The 18,135-nt window shown below is 43.1% G+C and overlaps 1 protein-coding gene across 1 annotated transcript in view; it reads right to left on the bottom strand.

Annotated features, from left to right (window-relative positions):
- PTPRT (protein tyrosine phosphatase receptor type T) overlaps positions 1-18,135 on the bottom strand; it is a 795,219-nt gene that overhangs the window by 367,331 nt on the left and 409,753 nt on the right. Inside the window, exon 10 of the mRNA XM_047852741.1 lies at positions 15,395-15,504. Within this exon, the coding sequence (XP_047708697.1) occupies positions 15,395-15,504 (110 nt within the window). The remainder of the gene's footprint in view (positions 1-15,394; positions 15,505-18,135) is intronic.

The raw sequence follows: 18,135 nt of genomic DNA, 5'->3' as shown, positions 1-18,135 counted from the left end.
CTTGGGAAAGTGGGTACAGAAACAGGACAGGATGCCAGGGAGGCCAGCAAGGGGTGTCATTCATAGAGGGACCTGTTGGTCAAGTTAAAGAGGAGTTCAGAAACTATCTTGAGAGCTGCTGAGATTTACAGCTGGACTTTAAACAACAGAGTGACTAATAAGATCTGTTTTTTAGAAAAATGCCTTTGGTCACTTCAGGGGAGAAAGTATTGGTTGTGATGATCCAGACCCATAGGGAGTGGCTTCTGGGCAGGGGAGCAATCTCACTGCATGGTAGGGAAATCCAGACATAGTACAGGCACGGTGCAGGGAAAGCATGTTTCTAAAAAATGAGGCTCCCAGCAAGTGTTCCTAGCATGACAGAAAATCCTGGCCAGAAGATAATTCAGTGCTGTACTTGTCAAACTTTAATGTGCATTGTAATCACTTGGGGTCTTATAACAATGCAGACCCTGACTCCGCAGATCTGGGATGGAGCCTGAGATGACACATTGACCAAGAGCTCCCATATGATGCTGATGACAGAGGCCACACTTTGAGTGGCGAAGCCTTCGGGGCCAACAAAGTGCTCTTCTACAGATTAGCTGATTGAGGCCCTGGGAGGGCATGACTAGTGGTGTACAGAGTAAGTTGGTGGCAGAGCCTAGAGCAACCTAGCTTTGAGTCCTCCAGTTTTGAGTTCTTATGGGGCCCCCAGCACCTTCTGGGAGACTGTCAGAGGCCAGGCACTTTACTTGTTACTCAAGGGCAAAGGGGAGAGGGAGCCAACAATGAGTCGATGAAGGAAGAGTGTTTCTGGCACGTCCTTGGAGAGTGCAAATGGATCTGCCAACATGTGTGATGAGCTCTTCACACATCAGCCTGCTCTGAGGGTATCATGAAAGCTGACATAAATCTCTGGTGGGCTGCCAAAGGCCTGTTTCTCAGACAGAGTGATTGGCATAAAAGCACAAGACTCAAAACACAGGCTCACACTGGTGCAATCCATTTGGAGAACAATATGGTAAGACATATCAAGAATTACACAAGTGTTCATTCTATTCAACCCTGTAGTTTCATGTGGGGGAATGTCTAAGACAGAAATACATGGAATAGAGGAGGAAGAAAACCAGCCACGACACTGAATGGTTACTGGGTAGCTATGACGGCAACAAATATCTAATTCTTACAATAGTCCTGATTGTAGGCTTGAATACCGCTTCTTCTATATGCATTAAAATTTTTTTTAAGAACATAACTCAATTTCAGAGAAGTTAATTTGCCCAAAAGTCTTCAATCTAACAGGTTATATTCAAACCAGGATTTGAATCCAGGTCAATCTGATCTGAAAGCCATGTTCTTTCTACCATCACACAACACCATCATGTGAATGAGATTCATCACCATGTTATCAGAAATACAGATGACAGGAGTGGAATGGGTAAGTAAATTAGGGTGTATACACTCAATGGGAAATTATGCAGTCATTAAAAAAGATAAGCTGTTTCTATGATGCTATAAAAGCATCATGATTGTGATAAAACGCTTAATGAAAAATTATGATAGCGAATTTTATGTAATTATACAGTTAGGTAAAAGATGTATGCATATTAAAGATAAAATACAAGGAAAAATAATTGTTGTGCTAGGGGAAGAGATTGTATGTGATATTTTTCTCTCATACCCAAACTTCCTGTCATACTGTTAAAAGAACTGGCTGGGAACGGTAAGATTATGGAATACATGTGTTGGTGAGGACTTCCAAGGGCAGGTTATACACATAATGTCCTTAAGGGAAGTTCCAAATAGTCTTGAAACCACCATGCATGCTCCTGTCTTCCTGTGGCCCTGTGTTTTAGTGAGAATCTTGAAAACACTCCAGATGAGTCACTGAGTGTTGAGTTTCTCCCCTCTGGCATCTTCCTCAGGAAGGAAGTCACAGTACAGGTGCCTTATCCCAAGCAGCAGCGCCATCATTAAAAAGAACTGCCTTCCACAATTGCAGACAGTACATTCACACAGTGGGTGGGAAAGGACAAACAGGACCATTAAGCATCACAGATGACATGATGCCAACCACCTAGAGCACTATAAGGGAGGGATCCTGAGGCCATGTTAAGGTTCAAGGGAAGAGTGTGGCCTGATTGATTACTGATGTCTGCCATGGGAGGCGTGGGGGCACACACATGCCCCATATTCACCCCCATTTGTTAGGAAATAAGCAAACAGAGACTTAAATTTGAAAACAAGAAAGCAAATAGGACTACCCCTTCCAACTTCAGGTTTACAGACTTCCACCCCAACTTGTACATATTGTTCTACTCTCCTCCCTTAGATTCATTCTTACTGAATGAAGAGAGCTATCATTTTGAGCGTATTTCTATAATCAATGGAAGGCATGTGAATGGCTCTGCTTGTTACGGACAGATCTACTGAGAAGGAAAAGGAAGCAGAAGTTCAAACTTTGCTAACCAGCTGTTTAAAGAGATCCAGGTCATTTTTAGCATATGCCTCAAATCCTGTCTTACATTCTAGGGAGATCAGTTAACACACCCCACAATAGACTGTAAAATATGGTCTCTGTACTCAGGGGATCAGAAAGCCATTAAATGGGATAGTTAAGTAGATTACATTGAAATTGGAAAAATATTTGACATAGTGAAAACCCAAATTTTGCAGTGTAGTCATAATTGTCCAAAAGATGTAATTGCACAAAGAAAGAAAGAAAGAAATTAAGAAAGAAAGAAAGAAAGAAAGAAAGAAAGAAAGAAAGAAAGAAGGAAAGAAGGAAAGAAAGAAAGAAAGCCCATGTGAAATGGTTGGTGTGTGAAGGCATGGGAATGGGGTTACTTTCCTCTGTCTCCCTAACACCATGCAATGTTGTTATATATAATGTAATTAACATTAACGAAGAACAAACTCTTTTTAAAAAATCAAGTTCATCACAAAGTTTTTAAATATTTATTACAGATGCTGTCTTCACTTTGATTCAAGTTTGGAATACAGTTTTTTTTCATTCAACAAATACTTACAGAGTGCCTACTTTATGCCAGGTTAGATCCCTAACCTTGACAAATTTACCTAGTGAAAGTGGAGTTCTACATGTTAAATGTAAACTCACTGGTCACTGGAACCTCATGTAGTCTACTAAAGGTTATTATAGGACTTAGGACATAATCTTACGATTTTGTATGGTCATATTAGGTTATATCTGTGAGTCACCTGATGTCAAGAGATAGTTCTACCACCATTATACCTTAGCCATCGAAGGGAACCTTTCCAATTTTCACTCATTAAAAAAAAAAAAGTTTTGAGCACCTACTGTTTTCCAAGCACTGCATAAGGCACTGAGTTCTCCAGTGCTGAGTAATATAGATGTGATTTCTGCCTTCGGGGCACTTACAATACAGGAAGACACATTCATAAATAAATATACAACACTTCTGAGTTGTGATGTATGTTTTCAGAACAGGAAAGCAGTGCTAGAGAATAATGGTGAGTGGGTGGAGTCCTACTTTAAGACTGTTAGGGAGGGCCTTTCTGAGGAGGTAGCACACGTTGATTCCTATCATGTGAGAATGGGTTAGCCATGGGAAAGGAGGTGGAAGAGCTCTCTGCTGACTGAGAACTCCATATGCACGGAGCCTGAAGCAGGAGGGAACCCAGCATGTCAGAGGACATAAAAGCCAGTGAGATGGGAGAGAGAAAGAAAATGCAAGATGCAAGGTCTTGGAGACCTAAGCTGGTAGTTTAGATTTTACGTGGAACACATTATTCTCTGTAGGTAAAATAATAAAACCTTGGGAGACATTAAAGGAAACTTAAATATGGAGAGATTTAATATTGTAAACATATCAATTACCACCCATGACGTTCTATTGTTCACTGCAATTCTGATCAAAACTATCACAGAGGTTTTCATCAAATTTGGTAAGTGGATTTTAAGATGAAAAAGCCAAGGGCAGGAATAACCAAGATGTTTCTGAAATGAGATGAGGAGGAGACAGTTCTGTCAGAGATCAAGATTAAGTGTGAACTATCATAATTATGATTGTGTGTGGATGAGATGCATGGTGGCCCATGGGACAGAGAGCTCAGGAAAAAATTAATGCATGTAAGAAATTCTGGTCAATGTTAGATATGGCCGGGAGGATCAAGAAGGAGGCAGGGCTATTCTCAAAAGACGTGGGAAAAGTGTTTATCTATACAGAAAAAAATGAACTTTGCACCCCATCTCACACCATACATAAGAATTAACTACAGATAGACCAAAGACTTAAATTCAGAATGCAAAACTAAACCCTGTTTGGTTCCTATTATTAGGAACATAGCGAGGGAATAATCTTTATCACCTTTGTTTAGGGAAGAGCTTCTGAAGGACACAGAATGTGCTAACTAAATATGTAAAGACTGACAAAATTGACTCTATTATATAATTAAGGGCTTCTGTTATCAAAAGATACTTTATAGGAAGTAAAAAACATCAAGTTACATATGTAACTGACAAAATTGCATCAACAACATATAAAGGACTACTACATACCAATAATAAAAAAGATAATCCAGTAAAAAATGGGCCAAAGACATGAATAGGTATCCCATAGAAAAGGAAATACAAACAAATGATAACAAATATACAAAAATATATTCAACTATTTTAATAATTGAGGGAATACAAAGCAATGCAGTGAGATGCCATTTTATATCTATTTAACCAGCCAAAATTTATAATCCTGACAATACCAAATACTGGACAGGATCTGGAATATAGGAACCCCTATACTTCGCTGACATGAGTATAAGTTGGTAAGACTAGTTTGGATATAAACTCAAGAGAAAACCTTGCACATTTGCAATAGGAGATATGCACAAGGCTGCTTATCACCACTGTTGACAAAGGCAACATCCTGGAAGCAATCCCAAATGCCTACCAGAGACTAATGGATAAATGCACTGTAATATCTTCACACACTGCAATATTAGACAGCAGTCCAGATGAAAGTGCTATGGCTGAACCCATCAATAGAGATGACTGTTAACAACATAATAGGGAGTTAAAATGTTTCCAAAGATTATATAAAACTTAAAATCTTTTATTATAGTTAAGACACCAATAAAATAAAATAATGTGCCTTTATGGAATGCATAGAAGTAGTAAGGCTATGTTAAAAGGAATCATGGGGGCGCCTGGGTCGCTCAGACGATTGAGCATCTGACTCTTGACCTCAGCTCAGATCTTGAACTCGGGGCTGTGAGTCCAAGCCCCGCATTGGGCTCTATGCTGGACGTGGAGCCTATTTACATACATAAAAAAGGAATTATATACAAGATTCAGGATAGCCAGGGGAGTCAGGAGGCTGAAATGAGAGGAGCTCATAAGTAGATATAAGATACTGTCAAAGTTCGGGATGCCCTGGTAGCTGGTAAGTTATTACAAAAATGAAATCACGAATAAGTACAAAAGAGGGTCACACGGAGACCAGTGAGGAAAGTGTTTCATGAAACTACGAGTAAGAAGAATTCAAGTTTGGGCACCCAAGTGTTAGGTCAGAGCAGGAAGGATCCTTTGAATCTATCTGGTCCAATTCTCCCAGGTCTTAGATGTAGAAGCCAAGGGCCAGGTAGGGAAAGGTGCTCACTAAAAATACCTTATTCGGCCATGGCAAACTAAAAGTCAATCTTAAATTTCCTAATTGCATGATTCACTATTTGACTTGAAATGAAACAGACATGCTAAAATTATGCATAAAATAAAAAGAAGCCCAAGAAAGCAATGACCATTTTTACGACCTACGTTTTGAAGGGCTCTGAAGGAGACCGTGTATGTATGTGTGCATGTGGGCTTGCTTGCATGCAAGTATGTGTGGGTGCTGTACGTATGCCTGCGTGTATGGAGTCCATAATGATGTAGGCCAAGGCTCTGTCCTTGGGTGTTAGATTTTAAGAAACTACTTTTCTCCTAATGAAGAATGAAGCGAAAGTAGTCAAAGAAAAGGGGTCCTTAGCTCAGATGAAGGGAGGAAAGCAGAGGCCCTCTCCTGAGGCCAACGAAAGCATAGTCTTTGCATCACAGATCTGAATTCCAGCCTGCAGAGATTTCAGAAGGCAGGCTCCAATGTCCTGATGATAGATGAGAACTTGCAATCACCCTTCATTTGCGTTCCAAACACAGGGCTGCTCTGACCAAAACAGAAATGAAAGAGCCGGCCAGTTAAAAGCAGCAAGCCCATGATGTGCTGCCCAGTCCAGGTGGAATTGCAACAGGAAGAACAAGGTAAAACACGCGAGATGAAAAGAGAACAGCTTAGGATGTTTAAAGAGACACTTGGCAGCTTAGACACCGCCTCTGGGCACAGCTTACTGAAAGGACCATGGAGCCAAAGAGAGGGTTCCATCTCTAGCTGCGTGGCTGTGTGTGCAGCTGTTCCTCTACAAGGTCCTGTGGGCACACAGTGCATCAAAACACAGCTTCCCTGCCAGGTAAGGAACACATAAGGAGAGCGTGTGCTGTGCCAAATGCGGAGCTACCCGGTCACTGCCTTCCTTCCACTCTCCTAGGACAACAGTAAGTACTAGAAATTAAGTTTGACCTGCGGATCATTTTTTAACTCAAAATTTTCCTTAAGAGAGGAATTATGGCAGAATGGTGTGAGAAATGGCTGGGAGCCTACTGAAATAAGAGGGAGTTTCTCCCATGACGTTCCTATGGCATGGATATGAGGTGACCTGGGAGAAAACAGACCGAGCCCTGTGTCTCTGGTGTCTCCCACAGTTAACTCTCCAAAGAGACAGAGCAATTCCGAGAATGCAGCTGAGAATATGGGTAGAGCCTCACAGAGACATGCAGACAAACGCATAAGTATATACGTGAGTACACGTGCCAACGTATAACCACATAAACACACACATACATGCTCCTACGCACACACACCAAGACAAATATACCCCCAGATGCACACTGCGGGAACATTTTCCCTGCAGAAACTTCAGTTTTCTTAGAGCTAAACGGAATGATCAATGTTTATTGTAAAAGCCTTCCTGCTTGCCAGGAGAACATGCGTTGCCGTTCTGTAGGTAACAAGCGCTATGCATCTGTTGATTTCCCCACTGTCACGTTACCTGGCTCCATCACAAACACCCAAGTTGTAACAGAAAAAAGAAAGACCCTGAGGCAACAATACAGGCACTCCTGATATTCCACGAGCGGATGACAGGCAGCTCTAATGGTCTCACTTACATAAATGTAACTTACTCACGTCAGAACACAACTTCCTTTCCTTCCAGACTCTGAGTGCCAGAAATCATTCTTTTCAACCCACAGCCATTTCTGTTGAGACACCTGTCGACCTGCCTGTCAGCCCAGCAGACCTGTGTATGGCATCTACCCAGGGACGCCTGCATTATTCAAGTCTCTGGAAGAGAAACACCCTATGGAGGGTGAGTGATGGGCTGAGGGTTAGGAAAGATGGCTCCTAGAATCCCAGGGCCCTGATTTTTAAGATTTAGAAGAAGCCCCATTGGCAAAGCTGAGTTTTGTGTGTGTGCGTGTCTCTTATTAATCTCATAAATAAACAAAAGAACTAATTTCTCCCATATAGGGGAGGGGGAAATATTCACAGGGTAAGGTGTGTGCTTGACTGCACCATTAGAGTTGCAAGATGCCATTGGTAAGATGCAACGGAATATGGACAGACTGGTACAGCCCACTGTACCTTCAGTTATCCAACGAACTGTTTAGCAACCTTGAGGAAAAAAGGCCAATGCATCTTGAATTTGAGCCTTATCTGGCACCAGCCTGTGCATGATCGACTTGGCTATAATATAACACCAGATAATGCTGGATTCTGGCAGAGAGGAATGAAGACAGGGGAAGGCCAGAGTTGAGACTGTGTTTATTTAGCTGGTATTTGGCTAGGATACCATCTCAGAGTGAATTTACTGGATTCATTTTATGCAGTGTTTTTCCCCAACCCTGAATGTATGTTAGAATTTCCCAAGGAACTTTAAAAAAAATCCACATGGATAAAGACTCCTCCCCAGAGACTCTGATTTATATGGATTGCAGTGAGACCCAGACATACATCCATCCACCATCCATCCATTTATACAGCTACCTACCTATTTATTTATCCATGTTTTTGGGCTCTCAAGGCATGATTCTAATCTTCAGCTAAGCTTGAAAACCACTAAACTTATTAGGCAAAACTTTCACCATTACCCCTTGTTAAGATAAAGCACAAAGCCACACATCTACCCAAGGAGTAGATATACTATGTGCAAACGTCTCTTTTAGGTCCTGAATACACACTGAAAAGCAAAAACAAATATGACCAAAAGCAGATCAAGACCAAAGGCTGTCAGCCTGGAAACAAGGGAAGAGCCATCAACACAGTTCAATTCTGAAGGTCATATGCAGGCAAAATTCCATCTAGCTCAGGAGAGCTCAGTTTTTTGTTCCATTCAGTTCTTCGACTGATTAGATGAGGCCCACAAACACACTATCGAAGGCATCTGCTTTATTCAAATTCCACTGACTTAAGTGTTAACCTTATCCAAAAAACACTCTCATAAAACTATCCAGAATCATGTTTGACCTGATATCTGGGCACCATGGCTTAGCCAAGTTGACACGTTAAATAACCATCACAGGGCCCATGCCCTTATGAGCCTCCAAGTCCCATGGGTGATGATAAAGCACAAACAACTTAAGTTCAGATTGTGAAAATGGTATGAAAGAAACAAGCAGGCTCCTGGATAAAGTGGATGGTGGAGGGGAAAAGCCTCTTAGAGGTGAATAATAGGAAGGAGATAGTCATGAGAACTATAAAGTGACACATGCTACAGGCAGAAGAAATGACATCCACAAAGCCACATGAGCCACAGAGAACTGGGTGGGTTTGAGAAAATGCTAGAAGGCTAGAGGGACTGGTACACAGAAAGCAATGGAGACAGGGGCAGGAGATGAAGTTAGAGGCAGGCAGGCAGGCAGGCAGGGGCCAGACTATTCAGGGTCCCAAAGTTAAGACGAAGCCAAAGCAAGAAAGGTACGCAGTTGGATTTACCTGTTGAGATGTTCTGTGTGGCAGTGGAATACAGTGGAATAGTGAGAGTGTGGGTAGGGAGGTCCTGAAATGTTCCAGGCATCAGATGAGTGCTCAGAGCAGGGTGTTGTTGGAGATTGGGCCACGTGCCCTAACCTGTGTCTGTTTTGACAGGAGAAGCCATCACACTTTCTAGAGCATCGGATGTGTGGCTGGTGGGGAAGAATGAATGATTCCCACATTTCTGGCTTAAACAATTCAAAAGAAACAAGAGTTTTTTTTTCCCAGTTAGAGCCTGGCTCAAGTTATACCCAATAAACGCCTGCCTTATGCAAATTGTGTATCCTAATTAACGTAGCTCCAGCCTGAATTATGCAAATTCTTGTTTTGGGCTGTGTTAGTCACTTCCTCCTATACCACCTCCTGCCCATCAGGACCACATTCCATCACCCTACTGCCTCTCTGTGGACCAGAGCCACTGGACTGTCTGGGGAGAGTGAACCCTAAAAAGTCATTGTGGCCAAGCCAAAGGACAGAAGAAGGTGTGCCGGCACATCCAAACTGAGCCTCCTACGGGCCTCCCCCTCTGAGAGCCCACTCAAGAGCTCATGCAAGCGTCTGGCCCCCTCTCCCCATCCACGTGCACCCACTCCGATTGCCTGAACACTTCCCCAGTCTCAGCCTTCCTGAAATGTGCTCTGATGGAATGTGGATTTCTGGGGCCCGTGCTTTTTGCTCAGATCAAATCCAACCATCTGTATGCTGGAAAAATATTGACGACCCTCTGGCCTATTGTACCATTTAAAGGAGCTCCCGCATGGGAATGCCGCTTTGTTTTATTGGGGCGAAGTCTGTGTTTTATTTAACTCTGAACGCCAGGCGCCTAGAATAGCTTGCAAGATAAATGTCAATCAACTCTAGCATAATCAAGACACCCATTCCTGCCTCATTAGGGTCCTCTCGTTCTCTTTAAGCTTCTCAGATTTATACACTGTAATTAGAAACTTGGTGATTCTGACTGCTCTTACTGGGAAGCTTCACGTGTCTGAATTTTAAATATTTTCACACTTCGTTAACCCAGTTGCTAGTGTAACATCTTCTGGCCCAATTCCCACACTGCAGTTTTTATTTTTGGACAGAGACGAGAACAATTAATAGAATTGAAACACGTATTGATTACTGTTTTTCATGAACTCTGAACAGCTTGTCTCTGAATGATTTTATTGAGGAGCTTTTAAACAACTGGCTGGATTGTTTCCTCCATGACCCCGTTCTGGCTGTAAGTCCCTGTCTGCAGCTGTGATGGTCTGTTTTGGGTGAGCTGTGTTGTTCATGAGAGTTCAGTGACAGTGGGAGAGGCCACATTAACCCTCATGTCCAGGCCCTGGACTTGGGAACCCTGATATCTTGGTCAGACCCAAGCAGGGCTCTGGAAGAGGCTATGGGAATGGCTTGATCTCCATATTCCTGGTGAAAATATTCAGCCCTCAGGTCCCATGTGAGCAGGAATATTACTCAGTTCATTCAGTGGCCATGTTCTTCCTCCAAGGAGAGCTTCCTGGGTCTAGGCTGTGAACTTGTGAAGTGTCTCTTAGAACAATGCTTCTCATATGTTAACATGGGCACCAATCATCTAGAGATCTTGTTCAAACACTGACTGTGATTTAGTGGGTCTGGGCTGGGGCCCGAGATTCTGCATGTCTGATATTGATCTGCTGGTTTGTAGATGTGAGGCCTTTGACATTACTTAACTTTGGGCACTGTCACTCTGTTAGGAAACTGATCACAGACGCATACTCTGTACATCCCACTACAGTACAAATCCCCAAACATATGAGGCCATGGTCTAATTCATCCTAATACCTCCTGCCACAGTGAAGGGGAGGCTGGCTTCAGTGGGCTCCAATGACCACTGGGAGCCCCCACTTAGCAGGCAGGGAGACAGGTCATGACTGCTGGAAAAACAGGCTGTGCCATAGCCCTGGAATAGCATTAGGGTAAGGGCTAGACTCCCATTCCTTGGGGGAGGCACAGGGTCTCAAGGTCCATGGCTTCAGGGAGCCCACCAAGACATGAATTCCCGACTGAAAGAAAGGTGTCAAAGTCCAGGTTAGCAGCAGCAGAGAGGCAGATGTGACAAAGCATTCCGATCTTCCACCTGGCTAGCTGAGTCCTCATTGAAAAATCATAGGTGATGGAAATGTCCTTGCCTCTGGCACATTTTCCAGATGTCTACAAGATGCCTGTGTACCTACAGCCCACTAGTCACACAAAATCCAGGTGCTTTTGTAAAGAATGTAAATCTGATTCTTTTAGTCCTCTGCTTAAAATCCTCCCAGGGCTTTCTATTTCTCTCAGGATAAAGCACGAACTCTAGGAGCCCTGCACAACCCGACCCTGCCCACACACTTTCCATATGCTCTCATCATCATGATCCCCCTGCTCATGAAGCTTCAGTCACTCTGACCTTCCTATTTGTTAAACATCCCAAAGTCATTCCTACCCCAGGGCCTTTCCACTAGCTATTTTTCCTTCAAGTGTCATCACTGCATTATGTTCAAAGACTCCAGTCATAGGCAGTTTCATATTGGAGAGAAACTCCAAAATGAGGTATAAACCTTCGATTTTGTGGGTTTGACATAGATTTATTTTTCTCTTGATTCTTACCCATTGAAGCCCAGAATAAACTGACACCTTCGTATTATAAGAGGGGACTTAAGCCCAGAGACGGAATGAGACATAATCAAAGCCACTCAGATTTGGGGCGCAGAACTGTCCAAGGATAGACCCAGAGGTTGTGACTCAGACTCATGGGAAAAGAAATTTAATTATTTAAACTTACTTGAACCTACTACACTGAATAATATTTCCAGTGTTTACATAGCCATAACCCTCCTTTACTGCACCCACTGCTCCCTTTTTGGCTTTTGACTTTGTCAAGTCCAAGGTTGTATACAGGAACATACAGAGAATCCTAGACTTCTCTTCTATTTGTGTTATCCTATTTTCCTTTGTCAAAAAATACACTTTTTGAGACCAGAGGAGGGTGAGTTATAATTTATGGGTTCCTCTCTAGAAATTACAACCAGAACCTAATTTTAAAAATCAAATTGGTTTCATCTAATTAGATTTGGAAATTGCCTCATAAACACATACTCTGTTATAAATGTCTTGGAAAGCAAGGTCTCCTGCTTACTATCTGGGATGGGAATGGGTTGAACCCAGCGTGGAAGGGCCTCCCTGTCTCTCTCTGCTTAGGAGGACATACTCGCTCATCAATTGCTGAAATTTTCTCAAGAGTAGTGTGGTCTAGAGCAGTGCTTCTCAAACTCTCACGCCCATGTGAATCACCCAGAAAATCTTGTTACCAGGAGACTCTGACCAAGGTGGTCTGCTGGGGCCTGAAAGCTGCATTTCTCACCAGCTCCCAGGTTATGCCAATGCTGCCGGTCCACCGACCACACTGAGTAAGGGGCAAGGCGTCGGCACTTGAACTCAAGACCCACAAATCTGCCATCTCAGCTATGACCTTGGTCTTCACACCTCAACTCTCTGGGTTTCAATTTCTTCATTTTTATGTACTGTGAGAGCTAACATTCATTGATGCTATTTCTAAATGCCAAACACAGCATTGAACATATATGTATGTGTACAAATGAATATAAATGAGAAGCTCCTTGCTGTACCCACGGTTACAATGGCAGAGCTAGAGTTCAGAATGAAGCTGTCTGATCTCAAAAGCCAACATTCTTACCTTCGGAGGTCCCACTAGCCTCTGATGCACATGGTCACAGCCATGTTTATGCTCAAAATACAATGACCTCAGCCCATGAACTCCTTCGCTCCCTTCATCGCATCATCTAAGATATTTAGCATATTCCCAAAAGATGACCTCCAGAGCTCACGGAAAAGTCAGATAGCTGCAGCCTTCCATCTCTCGCTCTCTGTAATCACAGCACAGGAAGCAGCTGAGAAGCCAACTGAAGGTGTCTCTCCAGAGCTGTGTCCAGGAGAGCCCATCACAGAAATGCCAGCATCCCCGGTGACTGGTCTTTGGAAATCGACAAGGTACAGGACTCACACACAACTGAGAAGGGTGCCCTGTACTGATCTGTGCCCACCATCGAGCCCAGAGCTCCAGAGGTCTCATATGCTGAGACCTCAACTTCATGGAGCTGCTGCTTGAACAGGGTGTATCACTCACAGCTGGGACCGCTCCCTTGCGCTCTCTCCACCCCATCGTCTCTTCTTCTCACACAACAGCATGAGCGAGTTTCCTAACCCATTCCATGCACACATCAGAGGAGGCAGGATACTTCCCAAGTAAGAAATTGGTCCGTGCAGGGATATGACGTCCCCTGCAACATGGCCCAGCCCAGTGGTTTCCAAGTGCAGCTGGGTACAAAGACTATAGGGCCTTTTCAGGACAAAGTTGTCCTCAATTCAAGGCAAAAAGAAAAAATAAGGAGACTCATGAGTTATTCATAAAGCTAAATTTATTCAATTTGAAGGACTGCCTTTTATTCTGAAATTATGTCCTTTCTGTATTTTTGAAGTTATGTCTTTTATGAAATGATGTTAATAAAAAATGGTAAAGAACTGGATGTTGGTCCTCCAAGCCTTTCGAAATGTTACTGGCCTGTGAATTCCAAAAATCTTGAACATCTGGCATAGAGAGCCATTTACATAACAGCACCAAGTGAGCGTGTGTGTGTGTGTGTGTGTGTGTGTGTGTGTGTGTGTGTATGCGTATGCGCATGCGATGGCAGCTTCCACTTCACAAAGAATGGCAGGTAGCTCTGAACTGATGAGGCTTTGTTTCAGCTGAGTTTTTGGTCCCTCTCTCCCCCGCAACGAGGCACTTCTAAACATGTCCTGGGCAAGGTCGATATGGTACCTCCCCGCCCCTAGCAGCTTCCCGCAGGAAGGAAGCTTCTCCCAACCATGTGGGCCCAAAATGGAATATGATACAGCTCTTCTTTTGAGGAAGCTGGGATTTGCTGAGTGAAGGCATTTTCTGAAGGTGTTACACCTTGTACATGATGGATGGTTTTCTCCTTCCTCAGAGAGCTCTGAGGTCCTTCCAGGTCTCTCTAGAGAGCTTCTGTGTCCATTCAATTCATCCTAAATATTTCTCCATCACCAATACTCTTTGATTTCCCTCCCTTACGTGGGGATATTCTTTCACAGCTCACTCTCAATACCTCAATACCTCTCAGTACCTTTCTGCATGAGCTCTCAGGGGCTGCACTGCATTTCAGCCTGGGGATGCTTGTAACCTTTCCCACCTCAAACCCTCTACAGGAACCCTAATGCAGCCATTACCACTCTCATCTTAGAGGGGAGCAGCAGGCCTGGAGAGAGGAAGACCCTGAAAAAGGTCATGAGAGACCACAGCGGTGCTACTGGGATGCTGGGGGCCATCATGCAATACCACAGAAGGGCTACTGGGATGCTGGGCTCCATCACATGAGACTCTGGCATGTGGGACTTCATCACGTGAGACCCTGGCATGCAGGGCTCCATCACTGCAGCTTTGGCTTCCATACCCTTCCTTCTGCACTGCTGTGGTCTCTACTGCAGCCCGTACCACAGTCTCCCAGCATCTCAGAAGATTCAGGGTGGGAGGATAGTCAACCTTGACCACATCTCAGTACTTGAGTTCAGCTATATCAGCCTCACTGAAGTTTCACTGTTTTTGTTTTGCAATAGACTTCTATACAGTTTGTTCTAAGTTTGAAAGTTTTCAGGAAGCCACATTGTGTTGGCTTGATGGGTACCTTACTGTCTGAGGAGGTTCTGCTCCATCTCTGATATGATGTCATATCTCTGATAGGATAAGGCCCTGCTAATGCTGGGAGGGGAGCTTCTGATACCATCACCTGAGTAACAATAAAATATGCTGTGGCCAAAGAGCAACATTAAAACTTAAGAATCACGCACCCCCAGGGCAGAGAATGACTTCGGGATTTTTTTCTGGAAGCCCAGAAACTAACAGGTGTAGGATGAGCATCATCTGGGTGTTGTGGTTTTCCACATAAAGTGAACTATAACTACTGTGTGCTAGGCCTGGGTCTTCTGGGCTCTGCTGGGACAGTCTGCCTCCCTGAGTCCCTACTACTTTCTAAAGAGATAAATAACCACTTCAATGTGTGGTGTGTCCAGTCTTCTGGGTCACTGGGGCTGTCAAGCTGCTCATCTGTATGACCTTGTGTTGTCTTCTCACTGTATTGTCTGAAACCTTTGGGTAAGATGTGTCTTACTCACCTTCATGCCCTCACTGGAGCCCTGCACCCAGCAGAAATTTTCCAACTTCAGGCTGAAGTCAATTGAATGAAGCCAAACCAAGAGGTATAGCAAAGGGGTCTTCTTACCTCATACAGTGTGATGACCCCGTTGGTCTCATTGGGAGGTTTCCACTGGATGTAGATCTTCTCCTCAAAGGGCCCTCCTTGGATAGATTCTAGGGGAACAGCTCCTGGAACTACAGAAGGGAAAAGGAACTTGATGGCACCTACCATCTCATTTCCCCAGCCCCACTGAATTAGAACAGCAGTTGGCCAAGCTTTCCTGTAAAGAGTCAGATGATACTTTAGGCTTTGTGGACCTTACAGTACCTGCTGTAATAGTTCAGCTTTGTGCTTGTAGCACAAAACAGCCGCAGACAATCCATATACAAATGGGCATGGCTGTGTTCCCATAAAACTTTATTTGAAAGAAAAAGACACTAGACTGGAGTCGACCCCTGGGCCATAGTTTGCTATCCCCCCTCCCCCAGGTGACCAAATGGCTTTTTATCTGCAGACTAAGAAAGTCTTTGTTTGAATTAAACCTGAGCAGTGTAGGGAGGACATCAAGAGGCCCCAGCCCTGCCATCCGGTAGGATTCTAGAATTAGACTCTTGCCTTAGGACTGGTAACCGAGGAATGCAAAGTGAGCATCACTACCATCTTCCTGGACCTACCAAAGAGTCTCCAACTATTCCTCAGTTTCCGAATTGCTGAACCCAACAGGATCTATGTGTCTTGAAACCACACCAATTAGAAAAGTCTGTTTCACTCCCAGAAGGCAGCTAGTTTGTCTCACTGCTGAGTCTCTGATGCCTGGCACATAGTAGATGCTTAATAATCATTGTTGGTTGGTCAAGCAGGTGAATCGATGACCAATGCCAGCATTTTGCCCAAATGAGCAAAACCTTTCCTGGGAGGCTTTTGAACCCAGCTCAGTCTTCCTGCCAGCACCTTCCTGCTGGATTCCAGCATCATTACGATGGTCCAGAAGATGCTGAGCCATAAAATAAATGATTCTCCAAACTTCCAGTTATAACCCCCCAGGGAATCATGAATTCATGTAAATCATTACTGGATCTATTTATATTTTGGCATTATAAAAGCAGGTACTTTTACTAAGCACTTACTCTTTGATCAGAATTTTACATACATTATTTCATTTAAGCCACAAAACAGCTCTGCCCAGGATGTATTATCTCCGTTGTGCTGATAAGGGAACTGAGGCTAAGAGAATTAAATAACTTGCTCAAGGTCATCCAGCTCTTAAGTTGTAAAGAGGGAACTGAACACCTGTCTATGAGCTTCAAAGCATATACTCTTAATCATCATGGTACGCCTCTCTCGATATAGCCTTGGCCATATGTTGCAATCAGTTCCCTATTGTTAAATTAAAATATATTTAGTTTTTCTCATTACGGACACGATACACAGAATTTGTTGAATATTAAGAATATACAAAAAGGGTAAAAAAAAAAAAAGAAGGAACAAAATCACTCATAATCCCCATATCTGGAGATATTTTTCCCGTATTTTTATGCCTATGCAAATACATATGTTATTTTTAAAAATTAAACTCCTATCATGCATATTGTGCTATGACCTTCTTTTATCACTAAACAAATCACGGGTTTAAAAAAAATCCTTAAATGTTCTCTGGGGCTATGCATTTTAATGCCCCATTAGAGTCACATTATTGGGTATTAAACTTGGTCTGAGGGGTACAGGGGTGACTCAGTCAGTTCAGCATCCAACTCTGTATTTCAGCTCAGGTCATGATCCCAGGGTCATAGGATTGAGCTCTGAGTCAGGCTCCAAGCTGGACGTGGAATGTGTTTAAGATTCTCTCTCCCTCTCCCTTTGCCCCTTTACCACATGTGCATGTACACACATGTAGGTGTGTGAGTGCTTTGTCAAAAACAAAAAAAGTTGGTTTGAATTTTTTATAGGTAACACTGCAATGAAAATTCTTATAAATAAGTATTTTCATGAAACTCTGCAGATCTCCCTAAGATACATTCTTAGAAATTAATCTATTGGGCCAAAGTGGTTGAACTATTTTATTTTTAAGGCTTTTGACACATATTGCCAGATTGCCTTCCACAGAGTTTGTACCATTCTGGGTTCCCCCAAAAGAAGAACACGACTACTCCCAATCCATGCCAACACTATTTAAAAAATTAAGTGTATGTGTGTGTATCCTTTTTAGAAAACTGGAGAATGTCGTTTTTTTTTTTTTTTTTCAGTTTAATTGGCCATTTGCATTGACTCTTTTATGAACACGCTCTTTATAACCTGCTCTCATTTTCCTCTATGGCTCTTCATTTTTGTCCATCGTTGTCTTATGGGTTTGTAATTACAATCTGTTTTTAAGGATATAAGCTTCTTTTTGCATGAGTTACAAATATTTTTGTCAGTTTTTCATTTGCTTCTTGAATCTTTTAGGTAAGTAGAAGCTTCTAAATCATCAGATCTCTGATTGCTTTCCCTATCTATTCATCCTTGCCACAAACATCAGGACTTTGAGGTAAGGGCACAAAGTACTGGGAGAATTACAAGCAGAGAAATCTAGTCTAGCAAGTCAGGATATGAAGAGGAAAATAAAAGTTGGTGGATTAGAAGTTCCTAGGACAAAATTGGGGGCGGGGGTTAGCTGTTGGGAGTGTGGTGCGTTGGCTCTGTGAGGGCCACAGTGGAAGGAGCAAGGTCCTCCTGGGGAGAAAGGATGGTAATGGTAGTATAGAAAAGAAGCTTATGGTGCAGGAGATTTGCAGCTGCTGAGCAAATGTGATTTGGTTGATGGTTAAGGGTGAAACATGGAAGCAATG

Source organism: Prionailurus viverrinus, chromosome A3, assembly GCF_022837055.1.
Source record: "Prionailurus viverrinus isolate Anna chromosome A3, UM_Priviv_1.0, whole genome shotgun sequence".
Classification (NCBI taxonomy): domain Eukaryota; kingdom Metazoa; phylum Chordata; class Mammalia; order Carnivora; family Felidae; genus Prionailurus; species Prionailurus viverrinus.
Note: the sequence above shows the minus strand (reverse complement) of the source record. Positions and strands in the feature narration are given on the sequence as shown.